General features: G+C 43.9%; 1 protein-coding gene across 1 annotated transcript in view; it reads left to right on the top strand.

Annotated features, from left to right (window-relative positions):
- The window catches only part of LOC147898297 (protein PEP-RELATED DEVELOPMENT ARRESTED 1, chloroplastic), an 88,182-nt gene that overhangs the window by 51,683 nt on the left and 12,030 nt on the right, over positions 1-24,469 (top strand). The window contains exon 8 of the mRNA XM_087379419.1: positions 8,740-8,799. Within this exon, the coding sequence (XP_087235545.1) occupies positions 8,740-8,799 (60 nt within the window). The remainder of the gene's footprint in view (positions 1-8,739; positions 8,800-24,469) is intronic.

A 24,469-nucleotide genomic window follows, 5' to 3' on the forward strand; every position in this document is an offset into this window, starting at 1 on the left:
TCCTCTAAGTCTTCAACTTTCTCCTCTCTAGCTCTCTCGGACCACAAACCTGTTTTGACGGTACTTGACTTTGGCGAAGGGAGAAAGAGCCCTTCTTGGCTTAATGCAGATCCCAAACTCTTTTCTCTTCAATCTGTTCATCAAGAGATCACCCAAGTGTGGACCCATGCCTTTTCCTTTGAAATGTCAGCTGATGAGGCGTGGATGATTGCTATTAAAAACACCCAAGAAATTCTCAAAACGGCAAGGAAGAACAGAGCAATCTTACGTGGTAGGAGAATGGACAGCATCAAGAAGGCCATTGAAGATCTAGACGTGAAGGCTAGAGCACAAGACCCTCGAGCCCAATAAGAACCGTTAGCAAAGAAAAAGGAGATGAGGTTGCAGGAGTAGATCAAGCTAAACGAATCCAAGGTGCGAATCCAAGGTGTACTATATGGATTGGTGGGTAGGAAAAATAGATAGGCCTACTAAAGAAAACTTTAAACTTATTAGGAGGAAGAGAACCCAAGAGGAAATCCCCCTTCTCAACAAAGGCAACGGGCTCCTTGCTACCTCAACTGAGGAGAACTTGGACTACATAAGACTTCATTTTCAGGACATGCTAAGCAATGTTGATGATGAAGTTGACAGCATGTCAGAATCAAGAAGGCAGTGCGGTAGAGCGAGAAAGGTTACAATGCCAAGGTATGACAGGGTGTACCTAGACAAGGACTTATCTCTTTAAGAGCTAAAAGAAGCAGCCTTTGCCATGACTGAGGATGCTTCTGGGAGATAGTGGGTCCATGTCTACAAGTCTCGAACGAGAGCTTGGCCTTTGGTTCCCTCCCTTCCCATCTAAATGGAGGGGTTATAAAACTCATCCCAAAGGAGGGGGACAAAATTGAACTGAGAAACTGGAGACCCTTCACAATGCTCAACTGTAGATAAAAAGGTTATTGCAAAGGCTCTGCCTGTTAGAATCCAATGTAAAATGGACAATTGGATCTGGCCTAAGTAGAAAGGTTTTATTAAAGGAAGGCACTTGCTAGAAGCCATTATAAACTTATGGAAGGGTGTGAACACGCCAGTGAAACCAAGTAGGATATCTGTTTTCTGAAAATAGACTTTGACAAGGCATATGACAGATTGAACTGGGACTTTCTTCTTCTCTCCCTTGAGAACAAGGGCCTTGGAAAACAGTTTATCTCATTTATCAGGCTCCTCCTTTCCAATGCTTCAGCAAAACTTTGTGTCAATGGGAAGATGACCCAACCCTTCCCTTTGAGAAGGTCTATTAGACATGGTTGTCCTATAACTCCTCTTCTCTATGCTATTGCAGCCGATGCTCTGGGCTTGCTCTTTCAAGAACAGAGAGAGGAAGGAAATATCAGAGGGATTGAGCTTCTAGGTGGTATGCAGCACCCAATAATTTGCTGACGACACAAACCTTACCTTGAGAAATATCCCTGAAGACGTTTCAACAGCTCTCAAATGCCTTGACGCCTTTTGTATTGCCTCAGAGTCCAAAATAAACCACTCCAAAACAGGATATGCAGTGTTAACTAATAAAGAGCAACCCAACCCTGGCATAGCTAGGTTGCATTAAAATCCCCAAGGGCACTGTGTTCAGACTACTGGGTATACCGATGGGTTTCGGAGTCTCTACGAAGGACATGTGGGAGTGGTTTTTGAACAGGTTCAGAATCAAGCTTGACAAGTGGAGAGGGTTCCTTGCTAACCTTGTAGGTAGAAGGGCTGTTCTCAATCACTGCTTATACCCCATGTCTATCTTTTACCTTTCCTGCCGATGCCCCTCTAAGACTGGCCTTCAAAAATTTATCAGGCTCTGCAGAAACTTCCTTTGGGGGGGTTCGGACACTAAAAGAAGAAAATCCAAAGTCAAGTGGCTCTTCTGCACTAGACCCAAGGATGAGGGAGGTCTAGGAGTCATGGATATCCAGCAGGATTCCTACAAGTTGGCTTCCTCTTGGGTGATAACAACTGTTCTGTGTCCTGAGGTAGACTAGGCTAAGCTACTTCTAAGAAACTCCAAGTTCATCAGGCTCCCAAATGGAAAAGCCACCCCTCTCTCTCTGCCTTGTGCAACCCAGAACCTTGTCAGACCAAGGGGAGCCAGCTTTGGAAATCTCTTTGGCAGGCCTTTGACCAAAGCAAGAGTCAGATAGTATTTTCTGGCAAAGGTGCCTTTATAGGTATTGACTCTATATGGGTTTCTGTTTTCTTCAAACAGTCCTCCCTTAACGACTCTGATTTTGCGAAAGCAAGTATCCTCTTTAAAAAAGCCTTCAAACATGGAATCAACTCTGGCACAAGCAGGACTTTAGATGGAAGACATGGCCTGAAATTAGAAGGGAGTTCAGATTAGCCAACCAAGACTAGGATCTAGTTATGAGCAGGATTCTCCTTTGGCAGGGAAATGTCACATGGAAAGGGGGGCACGTTATTAACCTAGCCAAAGAATTTTTGTGGATAGGGAGCTCCCACCTACTCCTTGCAGTGACATTGAGGATATAGCCAGACTTCGTAACTCAAGATGGAAACTTGTTGATAACCAAGCTAAGTGGCAGAACATGTTTCGACTCATCTTGCACAAAGACATTCCTGAAAAATACTCTACCCTGATGTGGCTCATCCTCCATAAGGCTGTCTAGACCAATTGCAGAAGTGAGAGGATAGGAAGGGGGTTAGGATTCTGCAAGAGATGCCCTGCCAAAAAGGAAGACGTTTTCTCTCTTTTCATCACCTGTCCTGAAGCTAGGATAGTTTGGAAGTACATCGAGATCCAGGTTGGGGAGCCAGTCAACTGGAAGGCAATTCTCCTCGGGGACTCCTTCAAAACACCTCACTCTTCTTGGTTAACCCTGAGAGCTCATGCATTGTGGGCCATTTGGATCTCAAGAAACTTTTACCAGTTTCAATGTGATGAAGTTAGTGCCATTGATATGTTCTCACGCTGGTTTGAAAAAAATGTCTCGATTCTTCAAAAGTAAGTGCTAGTTTTCTAATAGAAAGGCTTATCATGTGAATCGACACCAACACTGGGTCTTTATTCGAGCTGTGCATCCTCCTGCTGGACTTACCTCTTGGCTACTTGTCGGCTTGAACACCTATCTGAATACTCAGGCTGATGGATCTCTGTGTCTTCACACTTACGGGTTACAATAGCTATCTTCTGGTGCTATTACTCATGCAAAAAGTTGTGGACTGTTTTGCTGTAATGATCTGGTGATCTCCAATGTATACATCTCTGCCCTATATAGCAGAATGTGGTAGATTTCTTCACCAAAGCATTACCTCGTCCAAAGTTGGAGGCTTTTTGCAAACCTTCAAACTTATATTCATTTGGTGATTGATGTTTACCTCGTACATTGTGAAATTGTCATTGCAGGGGGGTGTTAGAAATATTTATATTTCCTAAGGCAGTGGCTAATGTTATGTATAAGGGGCTAGGGGCAATTTAGGTTTTTTACCCCTAACCTAGTTAGAGGTTGAGTTTATGGGTGAGTTAGTTACCACACATCTTTTAACCCTTGTTAGGGTCCATTCTAGGTTTTGTCTCTATGACTACCCTAGCTTTGTAGTTCATTTGTGTTGCTGCAATTTCATTCCAGCTTGCTTCATCTCTGTTCTCTCATGTTCTCACACTTCCATTTCCAACAAATTTGTCTTGATCCTAGGGACAAATAAGACATTGTGGATGCAAAGATCTGAACCATCCATGGCTATAAGTGAAAGCTCTCCGATCCCTTGAACGGGATAAGAAAAATTGTTGACGCATGAAACTTTCTTGCCAACAGGTGCATTCTTCTCTTTGCAAATACAATACTTTCTTCTTCTCTGTGGGCTGCTTTTTTGGGACTGTTTTTTCTCTACTCTCACTTTACAAGTATCTCCTTTTTGGGTTCCATCCTCTTCCGAAGACATGGCTGAATACTCTTATGAAAAATCTTTTCAAAAGGATCGATCAGTTCAAGCAAAAGCAGGCTGAGGGTCAGCATGACCCAGTGCATGATTCTGTTGAAGCACAACTGGTTTATGATGTCATGCATGAAGGATTTGCAGACACAAGGAAAGAGTGGAAAGACTCTGTTCCATCGGTTGGTCTGATGGTTGAAGTGGATGAAATTGTGGATCCAGTTAGAGAATATGCCAAAAATGCAGTTATTTTATTTTTCCCAGGTCGGATGCCACCTGCTGCAGAGGTAGGCAATTGGTTGACCCGCACAGTGGCTGGCTCGTTTGTTCGGAAGGTACACTATGCAGCCAGGGGCTTTTTTGAGGTCATTATGGTAGATGAGATTTACAGGTAAATGCTCTTGGAACATTCGTCCCTCTTATTTGGGCAGCAAATGGTGCACGTTTTGCCATGGTCTCCCACAAGGGATTTTCAGGCTTTGATCTGATACCGATGTCCGGTTTGGGTTGAAGTTGTAGATTTCCCGCAATGCATGGCTTCACTCTTGCCTAAAATTGCAGCGACTTTAGGCAAAGTGGTTTGCCCACCACGGCCTAATGGCAATTCAAATCGATTTTGCATTCTCTGGGATACTGATAATCCCACACTCGAGTCTTATTCAGTCACAGTGAACAATGTTGACATGGGAAGTGCTTTTTATAAATTGAAATGGGGCTTATTTATAGGGGCTTGCTTTGACTGTAAAAAATTTGGGCACGTGGCTTCGCAGTGTCCAATGAGTCAGCATAAAATGCCTCCTGTCACTTTACTTGTTCAGATGCTCTCTAAGGATGCTCCTGCCTCTATTGGGAATAAAAATAAAGGTAATAGACAGCTTTTTGTGAATTAGGATAAAGGCAAAGCTCTAGTGGTTTCAAATGGGACTGCTTCTTCCCCTTCGCTTCCTGCCAATTGATGGATGGCAAAGTCCAAAAAAAGCAATATCCATGGAGATATCATGCCTTTATCTGTGGGGATTTCAATAATGCTCCGCGACAGGGTGACAATATATCAGGACATCATATGTTAACCCCTGAAAGGCATGCATGGTCTCAATTACTGATGCACCTTGATTTGGTAGATCTTTGGAAGGAATTGCAGTCTTTGTCACCAGGATACACTTTCCAACATAATGTCCTTTCCTCTTATCAGGCACGTCTGGATCGTTGGTATAGTGTAGCTCCGCAACAAAACGATGATTTTACATGCAAAATGTGGATTGACTATGCCTTTGTGCATTCAGATCATGCATCTTTATGGTTGAGGTTATCTTTTTATGATATGCCAGATGATAGACTGCCTCAAAGGCGACATCTGATTGTGAACAATAGCTATTTACAACATGTTGCTTTCAAGGCCATGGTTACTGAAGCATCTCGTCTTCTCCGAGCCACTTTGATATTAATAATGCATGGGATTCTTTTGTTTCTAAAATGCAAGATGTAATTAGAGATTATGGCAAGTCTTACATGAAGACTCTGAGGGAAACTGTTGCTCAGGCCAAATTAACTTGTCAAGACCTCACTGAACTCAGTCATCTTCGTCCATTGTCATTGCATGAGCAAACAACACTATGCCAAGCTAAACATTGTCTTCAAATCAATGATCACAGGAAACTGGCTAAATGGGAGACTAGAGCAAGACAAAGAGCCTTTACAAATAAAGGCTGCTCTTCCAAATAATTTTTTAAAAGCTTGCATCAGAAGAGATTAAAAACAAACATTTGCAGGGTGCTTCTGCCTGATGGTTCATGGACTACATCACGAAACAGCTTGCTTCTGTTTGTATACATCATTTCTCTCAGCAGTTTGGTTCTGCAGATACTCCCTCGCAGCAGGTTTTGTCTGCCAGAAATTTACTTTTACAGCATGTTTCTCCTATTATTTCCACTACTCAAGCTTTGGAATTGGAGGAACCTTTTACTGAGAGGGAATTGGAGGATGCAATCAAATCCTGTGGTAGATGGAAATCTCCAAGATGGGATGGTCTTACAGTTGAGTTTTTTCTAGAATATTGGCCTCTATTAAAGTATACATTGCTGCATATGGTGAACTCTGCTTGGCAAAATCAGGAAATGCCAGACACATGGAAGCAAGGTCTTGTTAAACTCCTTCCAAAAAAGCAAATTTGTGAATCTTTGGCTGATTGGAGACCTATCACGCTTATGCCGATCATTTACAAATTTACTACCAAAATGATTGTTGATCGGTTGAAAGGCTATTTACATGATGGGTTGCATTCTGCACAATATGGTTTTGTTCCTCGTAGGCATATCACAGATAACATTGCTAATGCTTATGTTGGAATCGAATATGCCAAATATATGCAGCAGGATGTTTTGCTATTGCAAGTTGATATTGCCAAAGCTTTTGATATTGTTAAGTGGGATTTTATTTCATCAACTATGCAGGCCTTGGGATTTGGCCCAAAAATGCAGCAAGTTATCAATTGGTTATATCAAGATAGTAAAGCTGCCTGCATACTTTCAGGGGATATTTCTACAACCTGGACTCTTGGTTGTTCTATTCGGCAAGGATGTCCCCTCAGTGCTTTACATTTTGCCATAGCCACTCATCCAATGCTTCAATATATGGACCACCTTTTGGACACTGGCATGTTGCATGGATTGGAAATTCCTGGCAGCCGTAGCATGATCGCCCAAGCATATGTTGATGATTCTTTCTTTACCCCGAAAATTACTCGGAGCGATCTCTCCATGATTATGCAGGCTCTTTCTACATATGGTTTGGTTGCTGGTCTTCGTGTCAATTTTCAGAAATCAAAATTATTGCTGTTGCATGCTAAAGACTGGCATAGTCTTTTGTGGCGTGGGAAAATTGTTCCAACTTCTCAACTGATTCGACATCTTGGCTATCCTCTAGGTTGGGGGCTTACTCGTTCTCAACAAACTGATTGGGTGCTTACAAAGTTAAGGGCAAAACTTGAATATTGGAAGCTTGTAACTTGGCCATTACATGTTTGCGAATAACGCAGTCCATTTTGATAGCATACATACAATTCCATTTGCCTCTCATCATGTTCACTAAGGCAGATCTAGTTTCCTTTATGTCTGCTATCATGGAGATTTTCTGGTGTTCAAAAAATGGCAAGAAAAGTCTCAGATTACTCTCTATGCATCGTCTCTGCTCTTCAAAGATGCACGGGGGTCTGAACATACTCAATATTTAAATGCATATAGTTGCTCGCAGGGGGAAAATGATGTTGCAGTTCATGCAAAGGGATCAGCCTTGGGCTTTCATGATCCGCTCTCTTTTGTTGCATATTGATACTTCTGCTTTTGGGCATTAGCAGCCTCCACAGTGGGATTTCCTATTTGGCTCTATTCAAGGCAAGATCAGAGGCTGTCCTTTTGTCTCTCGTTTGCTTCTTGATTGGAAGCATATTTTATCCCATCTGGAATGGAATGGCAGGGATTCTTTGTCGAGAAATTCCTTGAGGGCTGAGAATATTTATTGGTCCAAAGTATTTCACCCTTCTTTGGCTATACAAGAACCCAGGCATGCTTACTTTCTATCTTTCAAAGGCATTTCCACTGTGGCGGATGTACTTCAGGATGATGGCACTCTTTTATCTTTTTCTATGGCTGCTAGCAAATATGGTTTGGGAGCTCATTATCGCCCGTTATGGCATCAAATTTCAGAAATGCTTCAATCATTCTTGCCGGTACCTCGGTTGGAAGTTCAAAATAGGCTTAAAGATTGGACTCTACATTCTTCTTCCTCTTCAGCCCATCCTTTGAAGCTCTCACATATCACAGTGCCTTCTCTGTATAAAGTGTTATTACTTCCACCTTGGATTTTTGACAGAGCAAATTCTGTTTGGCATATGGATCGCCCACTAAAGTGGTGGAGAAAGCGACTGCGTCTCCTTTGGCATTATAAAGTCCCTCTTCGGCAACAGCTTTTCCTTTGGCGAGTCCTACTTGGCATTTTTCCATCTTCCATCTGGGCAGTTACTCGCACATAGACATATTGCTTCGGCTGTTTGCCACAGATGTCTACATTCTGCCGAATCTGTGCTTCACATCTTCTGGCACTGTGCACACACTTGTGATTTCCTCGCTCTCATCCGACAGAGGCTTTGAGCGAGATTTGCTACTGTTACTTTTGGCAGGTTCTTCTGGTTATTTGATTTCCATCCAGCTAGACAGGGTTTTGATTTATTTTTTGTTTGGGTGTGCTACTAGGCACTGTGGACTCTATGGATAGACAGCAATCATAGAGTCTTTGGTGATCCTACTTTTCCATCTTTTGTTTTTTCGAACGATCTCTGCGGCAATCGTTCTATGATTGCTTTCGTACTCGTTTGATTGATCATGATGTATATCTAGCTTATACTGAGATTTTCAGTTGAGTAGTAGTTACTCCACTTTGGAAGTAACTACGAATGTAATTATTTCACAGCAATAAAATATTTCTTCTCACAAAAAAAAAGTGTGTGTGCATATATGTATATATATACATACATATATGTATACATATATATGTGTGTGTGTGTGTACATATACATATATACATACATATGCACGTGTATATGTATATATATACACATACATACATACATACGTATATATGTATGTATGTATGTATGTATGTATGTATGTATGTATACATACACACTCACACACATATTTATATTTATATAGGTACGTAGATAGATAGATAGAGAGAGAGAGAGAGAGAGAGAGAGAGAGAGAGAGAGAGAGTTTCCATCTCAAATGTCGTAGCTTCAACTTTTATATCTTGTAATGATATTGCTAGGTACTTGGAGGCATGTATGAAACAAACACAGCTGGAGTGGCTGTACAACAACTTGAGTGGGTAAGTCTCTCTCTCTCTCTCTCTCTCTCTCTCTCTCTTTGTTCTCTTTCTTTCTCAACCTTCGATATAGATGCACATGTATGCATGCATGCAAACATGCACACACAGGCACCCATGAGTGTGAATTCTCACATGCACATTTTTTTTCCAAGGTTAAAAGAGACTTCTATTAAGTATGAAAGAACCTCCGAGAGCAAAGCTCAGTGAGAAATGAAACCAAATGGCAAAATGAAGCTCCTATAACAGAGCGAGAATAGTGCCATCTCAATCCTGTGGGTGTTACAAGAATGAAATAGAGGGCTAACTTGCAATTTACCGTCCAGCCATCGGATCTAAGTGCTCCCTCTTAGGCTTCTTTCTTTTCTCCTGTGGTTTCTCTGCATGGTGCTTGTCTCAAGACCTCCTTCCTTTTGGAGCTCTCTCTAGAATCCTCCCACCTTGCCCAATGCCTGCCATGTGGAGTCTTCCTAGTGTGCAATGTGTCCTAAAGTGACCTTTCATTAAACCCTTCTCAAGGGTACTCCAATTGCACCTTCCAATAAATGCCTAGGCGTAGGAACACTCCTAGACCATAGCCCTCTACTCCACTATGCAGGCATTGTCTAGCCCTCTTGGTCTCCCACCTCATATTACGGCCTTGGTATTATAGTTGACGTAACAATGGGGGCTTCCGAGCAGAATGGGGAGCCGCTCCACTCCCTTAAGATTACATTCCTCCTGAGAGACTGCTCGTGAAGAACCCTGCACGGTCCCCCCAAATCGCTAGTAGAGTATGTATCATGTCCATCTAGATACTAGCCAATGTGTGAGCGGGATGGACTTGGAACCATCCAAGGCCTCTGTACATCTGGATCTCCAAATATGCCATGCTGATATGCTCACCAAAATCTCCCATGAAGTATCCAGAGATGCATGTGCAGGTCTGTACAGAGAGCCAAGAATGTCATCTAGAGAACATGACTCAACCAAATGCTGTCGATTCGAAAGAGCCCAGGAAGAGTCACGTCTCTCATAGAACACTTGAGGCCCCAAAAGAGAGAGCCATGCTACCGAGCCCCAGGTCATGAAGAAAGGAGAATGCATAAAGTGCTCTATAGTCTAGCAATCTCCTTAAATGTTCCTTGCATGTCTGCAGTCCCATAGGCAATGTTGAATAGACTCAATCGGTAGAGAGGCAACGAGAACATATGGAATCTGCCTCGACCCTCAACCTCCACTTGTTCACAAGAATCCCTCTATGAATAGAAAGCCAAAAGAAAAGAGTGATTTTTCTATTCCTGAGGGATTTCCCAAGTCTCTTCCAAAAGGATTTCTGCATTTCGACGAAAATCTGAAAATTCTCCCAATGAGGAGCTCTGGTAGGCTTCCAACCTTTAAGGCTGAGTTGGAACCTCCTGGCATTACTAACCGTGTATTGGAAGAAGGGAGGCTCTTCTCTTGGTGCCCTATTCACAGGTACAATTTTTGTAACAATGGCAATTGACATTGATCTACTTGACTTTTCAGCAGAGTAGTCGGAGATTGTTTGTTCAGATTTGTGCAATTCGTCCCATAAATACTACCCAAGGCATAGTCCACATGCTAATGGAACTGTCATTTAGATGCTTCTATCTGTAGAAGGAGTCCTCCAAACCAATGGTTTGCCAAGAAAGTCAGACTCTCCTCTTTCTCTCTTTCCATCCAACACCCTCGACAGACCTGTCCAGTTTATGTATTTCTACTAGATGTAGATATATCTTTGAAGTGTAGTTCGTGATTTTCATAGCAATAGTGGTGCATTATGTAGTTCATTCTGATCAACCATCACAAATAAAAACCCAAGAAAACAAAATAACTTCCTCTTATTTGTTCGGATTTGTTATTCCAATAAACAGGCTATCATTTCGATTTTCTCACGAAGTCCATGGGTATACTTGCTTAATAGACAAAGGACTTTTCTGTTCATGTCTTGCTTGGCCAAATTTCTAAAGTAATTTAATTTCAGAGTTATTTTGGATTTTTAGAATGGTCATGCTCGTCTAATTGTAAAAATTTGGTGATTATTGCAATTTGGTGACAAATCGAGCCTTTTAGTAGTGTGGCGTGCCTAGTTGTCAACATTTTGTAAGCTTTTTGAACAACCTGTACAATCACAACTATCCTCTAGGATACTAAATTAAGGAAAAGACTAGTAGTTTATGGTCTACATCTCAAGGTGTTAGAAATATTATGTTTCCTAAGGCAGTGGCCAATGTTATGTAATAAGGTGCTAGGGCATTTATTAAGGTTTTTTACCCCTAACCTCAGTTAGATGTCGAGTTTGCGGGTGAGTTAGTCACCACACATCTTTTGACTGTAGTTGGGGTCCATCCTAGGGTTTCGTTTGCATGACTACCCTAGCCTTTTACTTCATTGATGTTGTTGGTAATTTCATTCTAGGTTGCTTCATCTCCATTCTCTCATGCTCTCTTGCTTCTATTTCCAACATTTAGTATCAGAGAAGGTTCCCCCTTGCTCGCACCCTGCGTGTCCCATGCCCTTTGGCTTCGATTATGTGGTGAAGAAAATCACCTTTGTCGTGAAAATTTCAGCCAGCAAGTCGTTTTTTACTTGAGCCAGCTCCAGGAGCTGCTACAAAGCAAGGCGCCTCATTCAAGATGATTCTAGGGTTTTGTTTTCGAGTGGCTTTGTTCAGGCTGTTTTCGAGTGGTTTCTACATCTGGTTGTACATTTTTGTGGCTGGTTTTGCTGATTTTCACCTCCTGGATCAGTCACCTACCTTCCAAAATCTGGCCACCATAATCTGCCTTGAGAGGAATCGGGCTTTGCAATTGGTTGTTTGGCTCAGGAAAGACGTGATTTTCAGTTGGGTTTATGCCTTGTTGAGCCAAGCATTGGCTGAGTTTTGAGCAGAGAATTTCAAGCTTACAATACATATCCTATCACCGGAATTTTCTGGTAGATTTGAGATGCATCCTCAAACCAACTATTGGCTTTGGAAGTGATTTCTATTGCTTGAGCAGAGTGTCCATGGCACATGAACTTAGTTGAGTTTCTTTGCCTCATATTTTTTTGCTCAAATGGCATAGCAGAATCCATGCTTGTCTAGGAGGATAGGTTGGATGGCACCAACTATCATCGCTGAAGTTTTATGGTGCGGAATCTTTTGGTTGCCAAGAATTTTGGGACTTTGTCACAGGTGATGAAGCACGTCCCGATCAGATTGCGCTAGGCATTGCTCCACAGGGAGGGGGGGTCGCAGTGGTGCCCCGGGGGGGGGGGGCAACAAGGGCAACAACAAGCTTGTCCAATTGGTCAAGCGCTAGCACAAGCACGTGCAATTGTTACTCCTAAGCCAGGCATTGCCATCGATTTCACTTAATGTGAAGAGGTTCATAATTCCTCATATTCGGTCCTACCGGCATTTAGAATGATCTTGGGATATTTTGGAGAACATGTATCAAGCTCGCAATGAGGCTAGAGTCTCATTTTTGTGCAAGGAGCTTGATGGGGTACACATGAATGAAGGGGACTCCATGCAGCAACGTGTCACTTGAATTCAAGACTTGCGTGAGCAACTCTTAAATATTGATGAAGTTATTTCAGATGCACACGTTTTTTTCACTACCTTGGACTCCTTACCCGAGTCATATCTTTCTTTTCACACGTCACTCAATCTTCATATCCACGTCCTCTCACTTTTCAAGAGTAGGAAGCACTCTTATTGCAAGAGGAGTAGATACTAAAGAATATGGCACCACATTCTCATTGTAGAGAGCAAGTGTTTTTTGAACAATATCCAAAGAGCATGACTTGACTATGTGTCGTTGGATCGAGAAAGCCCATGAAGAGTCATGCCTCTCGTAGAACACCTGAGGCCGTGTAAGAGTAAGCCAAGCAATTGAGCCGCAAGTCATGAAGAAAGGAGAGCATATAAAAGTACTGAAAATCTTGGCAACCCCCTTTCAAACTATCCTCACCTATCTATAATTCCATAAGCAATGCTGGATTGACTCCACAGCTGATATGCAAGGAGGACAAGTAGCATTTGGATCTCCACAGGTTCACTGTAATCCCTCTATGAGTAGAAAGCCAAAAGAAAAGAGTGATTTTTCTATTTCTAAGGGATTTTCAAAGTCTCTTCCAGAAAACCCTCTGCAAGTCTGGGGATATTTGAAAATTCTCCCGATGAGTGAATCTGGAAGGCCTCCAACCTCACAGCTGAGTTGAAATCTCTTGGAGTTACTGATAGTGTAATGAAAGAAGGGGAGGGTCTTCTCTTGGTGCTCCTCATCAATCCACTCCCACTCCCACTCCCCGGGGTCCCACTGTAAGAACTTTATGGGGACACTTGTATAGAGCCACAATCTCCATGAACCTAGGGCAATAAGAAGCGGATAAGGATCAAGGTACCACTGTGAGTCCGAAGATATATAAAAATTCTTCCGATGAGTGGATTTGGAAGGCCTCCAACCTATGTATCTGAGTTGAAATCTCCTGATTCTCCTAGCATTAGTGACAGTGTCATGAAAGAAAGGGAGGTTTTCTCTCGGTGCTCCTCATCAATTCACTCCCACTCCCTGGGGTCCCACAGTGAGAACTTTATGGAGACACCTACATAGAGTCACAATCTCCATGAACCCAAGGCAATAAGAATTGCATCAAGATCAAGGTACCACTCCGAGTCAGAACCATGCTCCACAAACCTAAGATCCTCACAAGCTGAAAAGGAGACTCCAGCAAAATGTCATACGTGGATTTGGATAGCCTGCCTTGTGAGTGGACATCAAATACAAGGGCATCCTGACTTGCACGTCGAAGGGCAATAACCTGCACAGGAATGCCCACTCTTGAAAAATCCCCCATCCAAGTAGAGCAAGTAATGGGCATATCATCTGTCTCCAATCACTCCACTAGTATGGCTTCATCAATCTGTTGGATCCTCCGTGTCCTCCCTCGAGGGGACTCACCAAGTAATCTATCTTTTGGCAGCTTTTTGAATGCTTTCCAAGAACCAGCAGAAGAGGCAGGGCCCCTCTCCCACCTAGACCACTGCATATAGTAGTGCCAAGTGGTCTGCCATGCTCATCAAGTATACTATCGTTCCACATGATAGGCTACCTATCAATCTCTTCGCGAGAGGAAGGGGGAGCTCTCAAAAGCATACTCCTGAAGTTGGTCCAAGCTTTCAGGATTGTTGCCATAAGAGGGGAAGAAGGAGATGTGAGATGGGATGAGGTAAAGATCCATCTGGTGCTGCCTACCCAATCTCCTTCTGATGAGGGTGGACACGACTGAATGCCTCGAATGAAGAAGTCCTTCCACGGATCTTGCCCCAGCAAAAATCCCCTTTTTGAGTGGGGAGAATGGATGTATCCCAAGCCACCCTGGCTATAGTATCTATCATGCCATCAAGCCCACTCAAAATAAAGATTCTTATAGAGTGTCCTCATCACAGACAAAAAGTCAATCATAACTGGAGTATAGAAGTTTGTGAACCCCATGCTAAGCCTAAAATCATCCATAATTAATAGGCCATTAAGGCCACTAAGCCTTGCTGGATGTTGAACGGCTGCATGGAAGAGCATAACTGCCAGCTTAGTATAGCTTTACCCCACTACCATTGAAGGTTTTTGGGATAACTTGGCCCGAGAGATCTTCCAAGTGGACTATCCCATTATTGAATATCTCAATAAGTTTATACAGCCCATTCCATCCAAGCTTGAAATTGGTTTTACTGGGACCTAGCTTGGCATTGTATAATAGGACAAGCATGCCTTTCTTCAGATGCTTGGGTATGGTGTGTCTGTCATGACAAGCTTTTCTCCGACGTTGAATCACCTGTTGAGACCAAGTTGCCTGGAGCCAGAGTTTGTCTAGCTCAGCAAGTTGGTGTAACCATTTCTATAGAGCCTCTTGTTCACCAAGATGATGTTCAATAGCACCTTGCGAATTCGGAACCAAAAACTCCAATGGTATCACTGCGTCCAAACCAAGCCGCAAGCATCTAATCTCTGGCATGTAATGTGGAAGGACAAGATCCATAGATGCGTGCGAAGAGTGTAGTAGAGCTCTCAAGCTCTATGTCCTTCTAGAATTGCTGCTGCAACTCGTCTTTTGGACAAATGACGGTTGTTACGCTCTAGCCGAGGTAGCATGACCTCGGAAGAATCAGTCGACATTTCCCTTAAAGGATCTATGTTTGTAATATATTTGTTTGCGCTTCATGTAAATGATCAGGAGGGAATTATTGGCAAGGTCCTAGGTGAGGGTTGATAGCACCAGACTAGGTGGATCTAAGGCCAAGGGCCTAATGCAAGAAATGTGCCTAGGGGCAATTAAAATTAAAGTAACCCAAGAGAGGGGTGAAAAGATGCATTAGGAAGGCCCTATGATGATGACATGTGGCATCTAGATCCATCTAGGGAGATGGGGCTTGTTGGAGTTAATGTTAGAAGGAGAAGGAACTTTGATGTGATTCGATTTTTTTTTTTTCTCTATGAGCTCTCACGCTTCAACAGGAATTGGCTGGGTGGAACTAAGTTGGTGCTACTCCCGTGATCTGCGGTAGTAGTTTAGGAAATGTACGTATCATTTGGTATCAGAGCCGAGTTGAGATCAAGGGATGGGCGAATTTTGGTCGACGATAGTAACTGTGCGGTGATCTAACGGAACGTGAAGCGTATAATTGCTATCAGTTGAAGAACGTATCAGTTGCTCGTTGGTAGTGGACAGCAGACTTGGAGTGCAGGCACGGGATGCGTGGTGGTTCGTGGGTTTGATCGGCACTGGCCTGTGAAGTGATACGTGATCGACGAATTTTGGAGGGGTTGCTGCCCGTGACGACGAATGACGTGGTGGTCCTCCCGCACTGTCCGTAATATTTGCTCAGGCTTAATAGGAGCTCGTATTACGGGAGACCTTCGAAGCGATACGTGGATTGGGCGACACACGGGATCTGGGAGCCTGTGAAAATAGATGACAGGTTGACGATCGCTATCTATTTCGTCACATCTCCCGCTCTCTGGCGCTGACCCGTAATAGATTTCGACCTGTTTCCGAATGGACTCACAGTCATAGCCTTCTAAGGCCACACAGACAGCTTGTAGGCTGAGACAGATTCTAAACAGAGAGCTACGCCTTGGCAGAGAAAAAAAAAAGAACAGCGCATCATTTGTTTGTGGAGCTGAGACGTGTATACAGTCTGTTTCATTTGGTATCACGGTGGTATCAAATCGAGAGGCAGGAGCGAGCAAGACCAGGGAGCATCAATTTTTCCTTTATTATAAAATTTCAGTTTTTAGTGTGCAGCTTATTATTTCTGTACAGCAGAGTTTGCAGTTTACTATGCCTGTGTATGTGCCTGTATGCTTCAGTCAGAGTTAGTTTGCAAGAATTTCCCTAGTATAGGGAAAAGCGGGATTTGGATATATGCCTGTGTCAAATGCCTAGTTAGTGTGAAGCTGGGATTGCAGGTATTCCCTAGTATAGGGAATTGTGTCAGAGTGCCAGTACCCTGAATTTTGTTAGTCTGTAAATACAGTGTTCTGGCGGTGTTTTTATTTAAAAAAAAAAAAAAAAAAAGCAAAACACCCATTGACCGGAATGGAAGCAGAAGAAGGAGCTTCCAGGAAGGACCCTGGTGAATCAGGAGTCCGGCCGACCCAGCAGGTGTCGCGCCCAGTAGCTCACACCTTATCTGGCAGGATTGCATTACTTGAGGATGCCTTGCAGCAGTTATTAGCGCAACAGTTACAAGCCAATGCAGGGCAATCTGAACTTAGAAGAGTGATACACAGTATGTCTGCCAGACCTTCTCGAGAGGAGAAGGGAAAGGCTCCAATGGAACCGGAGTGTAGTGTCCATACGGTCGAGCCTAGAAAGGCTAAAGTACCTAATATTGCCAATTATAGACCGGAAAAGTATTCTGGTCGGATGAATGACCGTAGTTCTGATGTCATTGAGACCTGGTTACACAAATGGGACGAGGCGTTCGCCATTTGTGAAATCAGAAATGATATCAAGAAGATCCGCGAGGCCACCCACATGTTCAGTGAGGCAGCGGATCGGTGGTGGATTAAACAACAAAAAGATGTTATTGCATCCACTACCTGGGAGGGGTTTAAACGAGAATTCAAGAAACACTTCTTACCTCCTGACGAAGCATCCCGAGCTTGGGATCAGTATAGAAACCTTCGTCAGAGAAATTTGTCAGTGGCAGAGTACACTGATAAATTTCGAGAGAGTGTAATGAAGGTTGATGAACTCCTGCCTCAATCAATCCAAGTGAAGGATTTCATATTTGGATTGAATGATCGGATTAAAATGGAAGTTCGGGCTAAGTATGCGAACACGTTGGATGATGCAATAGCCATAGCCCTGAACTATGAAGATGCCAAGGGCAGCAGGCCAAGTGGGTTTGCACAGGTCGGAACCTAGTATGGGTACCAGAAGAAATCTGGGTTTAAGAAGAAGTGGATTAGTAAAGGGAGTGGTTCTCAGCTGAGTGGTCAAGCCAAGCAGGCGAAACCAGCTGAAACTCCTAAATCAAGTACCACCATTGGAGTGAAGAGGAAAGTAACACCAATGGCAGCCCGGGCTTGGTCTAAGTCTCCCTTAAACCCAGAGCAAAGGGAAAAAGCGAGGAGAGAAGGCTTGTGTTTTGGTTGCCTTCAGCCTCATCAGTGGAAGGATTGTCCACGGAATAAGGATCATCGGATGGCTGAGATGGTAGTCTCAGAATGCGACGTGGAAATGGAGGGAAGTCCCAGAGCGGAAGAGATGCAAATTCAGCTAGCGGGATCTTCTCAGAGGTGAGTACCTTGTTTGTTATGTGTGTCTGTTGCTAAGCTAGTAACGAGTGCACCTGATAACATCCTATCTAAGCCCGCAGAATCCTAGACCGAGGAACAATGCAAATACGAAATCGGAAGATACCCACGGTGTTGGTTGCATGGCATGGTCAGCCTCTATCCGAAGCTACCTGGGAATCCGTATACCAGTTGTGGAGAGTGTTCCCAGACTTTATCATCGAGGACGCTGATGTCTGAAGAGGGAAGGAATGTTACGCTCTAGCCGAGGTAGCATGACCTCGGAAGAATCAGTCGACATTTCCCTTAAAGGATCTATGTTTATAATATGTTTGTTTGCGCTTCATGTAAATGATCGGGAGGGAATTAATGTCAAGGTCCTAGGTGAGGGTTGATAGCACCAGACTAGGTGGATCTAAGGCCAAGGGCCTAATGCAAGAAATGTGCCTAGGGGCAATTAAAATTAAAGTAACTCAAGAGAGGGGTGAAAAGATGCATTAGGAAGGCCCTATGATGATGACATGTGGCATCTAGATCCATCTAGGGAGATGGGGCTTGTTGGAGTTAGTGAGAGAAGGAGAAGGAACTTTGATGTGATTCAATTTTTTTTTTTCTCTGTGAGCTCTCACGCTTCAACAGGAATTGGCTGGGTGGAACTAAGTTGGTGCTACTCCCGTGATCTGCAGTAGTAGTTTAGGAAATGTACGTATCAATGGTTCTCACAGTAGCTGTTGGAAACGGTCGAGGATTGGCTGATTGGGATTCCATTCATCAATCAAGGGTGAAAGGGCCGATTCAAACACCAATAAGCTATGTCTGACAATCCCTGCTGTGAGAGGGCTAAAAGAGGAGAGGGGAAATTCTCTCTTTGTTTTGGAGGGGCTAAGGGAGGAAGGGACTGAGAGGAGGGGAGAAGGAAGAGGGGGAGAAAGCAAGAAGAGGAGGCGAGAGAGGGATTGGGAGGCAGCCCAGGGAGGGAGGAGCGAAGAGGGAGGGGAGCTGGGGAGAGGGAAAAGGAGGAGGGAAAGGAGTCGGGGGTAGGGGACGGGCAAGCGGGGTAGGGTAGGGGGGGAGGTAGGGTAGAGGGAGGGAGGCGGGGGTAGGGGAGGAGGAGGCGGGGGTAGGGGAGGGCAGGTCTGCAGCCTTGGGAGAGTGGGCGGGGGAGAGGGGAGCTGCAGGTCGGGGGGGGGGGGAGGGAGAGGGCATGTTGGGGGAGGGAGAGGTGAGGGGCTAAGAGTGGGAGAGAGCTAAGAGGGGCTGAGGCAAGGAGGGAGGGGCTGAGAGGGGAGGGGGATGAGGGCTAGGCTGAGAGGAGAGCTACATGAGGGGGCAGCAGGGGGAGAGGTGGGAAGGAGCAGCAGTAAGAAAAAAATGAGTGCAAGTGTTTTAAGCCAAGGATAAGGGCAAAAGAAAATATCTGCCCAAATATAACCACGGTCATCATTCTTGCAGTAGTGCTTTTGGACATGCAGGTGGGAAGGATAAGAAGGATGCTGCAAAGCCTTTTAAGAAAGGTAAATGGCATTTTTGTATGAAGCCAGGTCATCACTTTAGTGAGTGCCCAAAGAGGCTTGCAAAAGAACGGAAAAAGGAATCTGGTATGGCTGTTTCAGGTTGAGCCCATAATATGGAGTCATACGATAATTTTGCTCACTTTGTTGAGCATGATTGGACATTTTTTACTTGCAGCTATGATACCTCTTGGGAGTCCTGTACTTTCAGCGTCCATGAGACAGCCGAAACATGGTATTTTGATAGCGATGCCTCCCGCCATATCACTTCACATAGGGCATTGTTTGACAAGCTATCCAGTGCACCTGTTGGCAAGAAAGTCTCATGCGCCAACAATTCTTCTTATCCTGTTAAAGGGATCGGAGGGCTTTCACTCATAGCTGTGGATGGTTCAGATCTTTGCATTTAGAATGTCTTATTTGTCCTTGGGATCAATAAGAATTTACTTTCTGTCTCTTCTTTCTCTCAAAGAGGTTATCAGGTCATATTTGAGGATGATAGATGTACAATACGTCATAGAGAGCGAGACTATGCCTTGGTGTTGACAAACACACTTTGTCACAGGTTATTCCAGCTTGATGCCTATCACATTCAGCTTATGTTGCCTTTACCTCTTCCATGTAGGATGCGGAGTTGTGGCATGCCAAGTTTGGGATGTGAATTATGGCAGCCTTATGTTAATGTACAAATTCCAGATGGTTGATGCCTTACCTCGTATTGAGGCCCCTCATAAGCATGTATGTGAGGGCTGTAAGGGCTGTAGTTTGGGAAAAATGCATAGATTTTCTTCTCCCAAGGATGGTGCAGTCTGGGCTGTGAGAAAGTCGCAGCTCGTACTTAGTGATGTTTGTTGTCTGATGTAGACACCACCTCTTGGAAGTCATCTATATTTTGTCACCTTTATAGATGACTTCACAAGATTTACATGGGTGCTTACTTTAAAGGAGAAATCTGAAGTCTTCACTGTGTTCAAGCACTTTGTTGCCTTGGTTAAAAATCAATCTGAATGAGGTTATAGGCCCTCCGTTCAGATCAAGGGGGGGGAATATATGTCCAATGCATTGACACATTTTTTGGCTGAGAAAAGCATTAGACATCAGTGCATGGTATGATACAATCCCGAGAACAATGAAAGGAAAAATAGGTCACTCATGGAGATGGGGAGACGCATGTATAAGGCAAAAGAGCTGCCACATAAATTTTGGATGGAAGCCATTATGTGCTCAAATCATATGTTGAACTTGTTTCCCACAAAGGCGATTAAGGTTATGACACCTTATCAAGCTTGGTATGATCATAAGCGCAATGTGGGTTACTTTCATACTTTTGGTTGTGTAGTGTATGCACATGTGCCTCAAGGATTGCATGGTAAGCTTGATGATAGGGCATAAAAACTTTATTGGCTAGAGTGCTGAAAGCAAGGGTTACAAACTTTATAAACCCATGACCAGGAAGGTCTTGGGATGTTGTTTTCGCAGAAAATGCAGATCTGCCCCTTGCTGTTTTGAACAGAAATCATGGTTCAACTGATGCTTTTGATGGGCTGCTTCCCATTTCTTTTGATGATGCAGTAGATATGCCTTTGGAAAATCAGACTTTGCAGCAGGACTCTACAGTGGTGTTCCACGCTGGCTGCTCCAGAGTCCAGAGTCTTGAGGATAGCAAGATTTCTACACCTCTTCCCAGCCGTACAGAGAGTGGCACTGGAGATGCTGAAGATGCCCACTGTTGTGAGTCAGCTTGGGTCAGCAAAATACTTGAGGCAAATGACCCTGATTATTTTGAGGATGCTCGTGACAATGTCCATTGGATATAGGCCATGCAAGCGGAGTTGGACTCCATTCAGAAAAACCACATTTGGGAGTTAGTAGATTTTCTCGTCGGCAAGAAAGCAATTGGAACCAAATGGGTATAGTTAGATGGTTCCATAGGCAGGTACAAGGCCCATCTCGTTGCAAAGGCTATGCATAGAAGAAAGGCATAGATTATGATGAGACCTTTGCCCCTACTTTCCGTATGACCACGGTTAAGTGTGTGGTTGCTCTAGCTGCATTTCATGGATGGAATATCCATCAGCTAGACATCAAAACTGCACTTTAGAACGGGGATCTTCGAGAGGAAGTTTGTTACGCAGCTTGGCATGGAAGGCAAGGTATGCAAATTGAAGGAAGCCTTGTATGGCTTGAAACAGGCTCCTAGAGATTGGCATGCCAAGATTGATGCCTTTTGGACTAGTCAGGGAATGCATAATAGTCCACACGAGAGCACCCTCTATGCCAAGATTGATGCCTTTTGGACTAGCTAGGGAATGCTCGTTATCGTTTGTTATGTCAATGACATATTGCTTACGGGGACAAATCCTAGAAAAATTACAAATTTCAAGGCTGAACTGCAGCGGACTTTTGACATGTCCGATTTGTGGTTGCTTCATTATTATTTGGGCATTCAATTTGTGCAAGATGACAGGCATTGGATTATTTCCAAGATAAAATTTAAGGGCAAATATTCGCCCAATGGCAAATCTAGAAGCTTCTCCAAGTTGGCAAGGGACTAATATTCAGAGCTTAAATTTTTTATTAAATTTCTTAAAAATTTACATGACTTCCTCGTATGAGGTACAAATTTAGTCCTTCCAAGTTCTCAAATTGATTGGCATAAGTCATCTAGAGCCATCTATAAGGTAAAGACCTGTGTATGAAGCATGGGGCTAATATTTTAAACTCTACCTTAGGAAAGATTCGCCTAATGACCTACACTTCCATTACTCTATAGGAAAGATTTGCCCAATGACATACACTTATAACTATGCTTCTCTCTTAAAAGTCACCCTACTTTTAAAAGGGAGCACAGTTATGGAAGTTTAGGTCATTGGACGAAGCTTTCCCAGGATATAGTTACAAATATTAGCCCATGCTACCATTTTAAGGCTTCAATGGGTATACTTAAAGTTCATACAAAGGTCTTTAATAAGCTAGAATTTGAGAATTCTAACCTTATAGATGGCTCGTAAGCTTTCTCAAAGTCCAAGAGTAGAATGGCCAATCTCTGGCGGCTCTGCATGGCCCATTCTGAGGCCTCCCAAAATGAGAAAATATTATAAAAAATACTTCTGCCATGCACAAACCCTGTCTGCGTGTCATGAATCAAATCTGGAAGAAAAACCTGTAGCCGCAGACTGATGGCTTTCGCCAGAATCTTGTAAAAAGTGCCCAAAAGAGTGATGGGTCTCCATTGAGACACAAGATTCCTATTACCCCCCTTTGGGATGAGATGAATGAGACCATCTGTGAGTGAGTCCGGCATCTCACCAGAGTCCCACACGCCCTGCAGGGCTGATGTAATGTGATCACCAATCTGCTCCCAAAAAGTAATAAAAAAGAAGGGGGTAAGTCCATCTGAACCTGGGCACTTGCCCTTGTGAAGGGCAAGTAAAGCAGTCTTGAATTCTGCATTGGTGAAAGGTGCATCCAGAGAAACATACATCTCATCCTTCACCAATACAGGGATACACTGCCAAATAACCTCTCTGGCATCATCAATGGACTGTGTGCTTGGATCTGCAGTAAGAAGGGATGCAAAAAAATCTGAAGCTACACGCATGACAGCATCAGGATCTGACTGTAACACCCCGTCTGAGTCAACAAGCTGCGAAACACTATCTCTACTATGTCTGGGCCCATGAGTAGAGAAAAAGTGTTTGTTGACCCTGCCACCCATCTGAATCCAAAAGGATTCCCATGCATGAAAGGCATACTCTGCTCTCTGATCCAACAATGTCTGCAAATGAGCCCTTGCTGCAGCAAGGCGCTTCTGAATCCAAGCATCTGTGGGCCTCTTCTGCTCTTCTCTTTGAAGGGACGCGAACTGCTGGCGTATACCAATCTCACATCTGAGAATCTCACGTCTCCTAGAATCAGCGACTGAATGATAATAGTCACTAATTCCGGATAAGGCTGCAGCTACCTGAGATGGATGGACAGCTCCATCGTGTATGTGAGAAACCCAAATCTGTAAAATATCCTCTGTGAGGCTCTCCTCTGCATAAAAAGCATCCGGAATCCTGACACTGGCAGAGCGTCCTCTCCGATGAGGCTCAAGAATCTGCAACACCACTGGAAAATGATATGAGGTGGAAACCCCAGTAGAAATGCATACAGATCCTCCTCTGTCAAGTGCCCAATCGTCTACATAAAATCTGTCAATCCGTGCATGAATGGGCATGTGTATTCTCCTGTTCGACCAAGAGTACAGGAGTGACTGTGGCATAATATGAAAGGCATCATCCAACCAAGTGTCTCTGCCACTGAACTGAAAGAGAAAGGCATCCCAGGCTGCCCTCTCCAAAGAATGAATTCCATCCTGTCTGTCTCCCTTTTTGTCTGAAGGCAACTCAACCATGTTGAAGTCGCCACCAATGATCCAAGAATCTGCAATGGGGACCCAAGAGAGTAACTCCTTCCAAAAGGAGATCCGCTCCCCTCTGTTGTTGGGAGCATAAAGATTGAGAAGACCAATCTTACGCCCTCCAATCAAAATAATGATCCATTGAGCTCTAGAAGGGGAGATAATACCATGGCCAACAACCAAGGGGAGAATAGAAAGAGAGACCGAAATGCAAGTACCTCCCCTTGTGCCCATACTTCGATGTCCACTACATAGAAATTGACGGTGGTGGTCAACCCATTGACAGTGATGGGCAAATCCTCAATGACTCCCAAGGTGGCGAGTCATCGACCATCTGCTATCTTGATTCGAGTGGAGGAACGCCTTGTGCATTTCAAATTCAATTTCTTCATGATTCGGGGCACCGTGATATTACATGCAGCTCCCCCATCGACACACACACTTTTGACACGGCAATTATCTATGATGACATCTACTTTATATGGGTGCCGATCAATTTCTTCAGAGATAGAAGATACCTCTCGTACCTTTTTCTTTTTCTTGCTCCTCCTTGTTGTTCTTTTTCTTGCTCCTCCTTGTTGAGAGCCCTTGCTGCAGCTCACGTCTCACCTTCAGCTCACGTCTCACCTTAGGGCTTAATGCTATTAGTTGAGGGAGCGTGATGCTCAAAGACCGATGAGCAAGGTCCTGAACGACCGAATAGTCTTCTTGCCCTGAGCCGATGGGAAAATTGGAGGGCGACCACTTACTCCTGTGGGATCTTTTAGTCTTCTCTGTTGGTGGGTCTGCCATCTCAGCATCTAAGGGCTCTGAGAAGGACACCTTCCTGGGGCGGCCCGGTCCACGGTTTGGAGAGGACTCCGAGGTGGTACGACTTCTTTTCCCGAGGTCAAGGATCTCTACGTCAGAATCCTCAGTGCTGCCTGATTCACTTAGAAGATTCACCCTTGGAATATTGGGACATT

This window comes from Dipteris shenzhenensis, chromosome 9, assembly GCF_047967505.1.
Source record: "Dipteris shenzhenensis isolate YYH24624 ecotype China chromosome 9, Dip_SZ_1.0, whole genome shotgun sequence".
Taxonomy (NCBI): Eukaryota; Viridiplantae; Streptophyta; class Polypodiopsida; order Gleicheniales; family Dipteridaceae; genus Dipteris; species Dipteris shenzhenensis.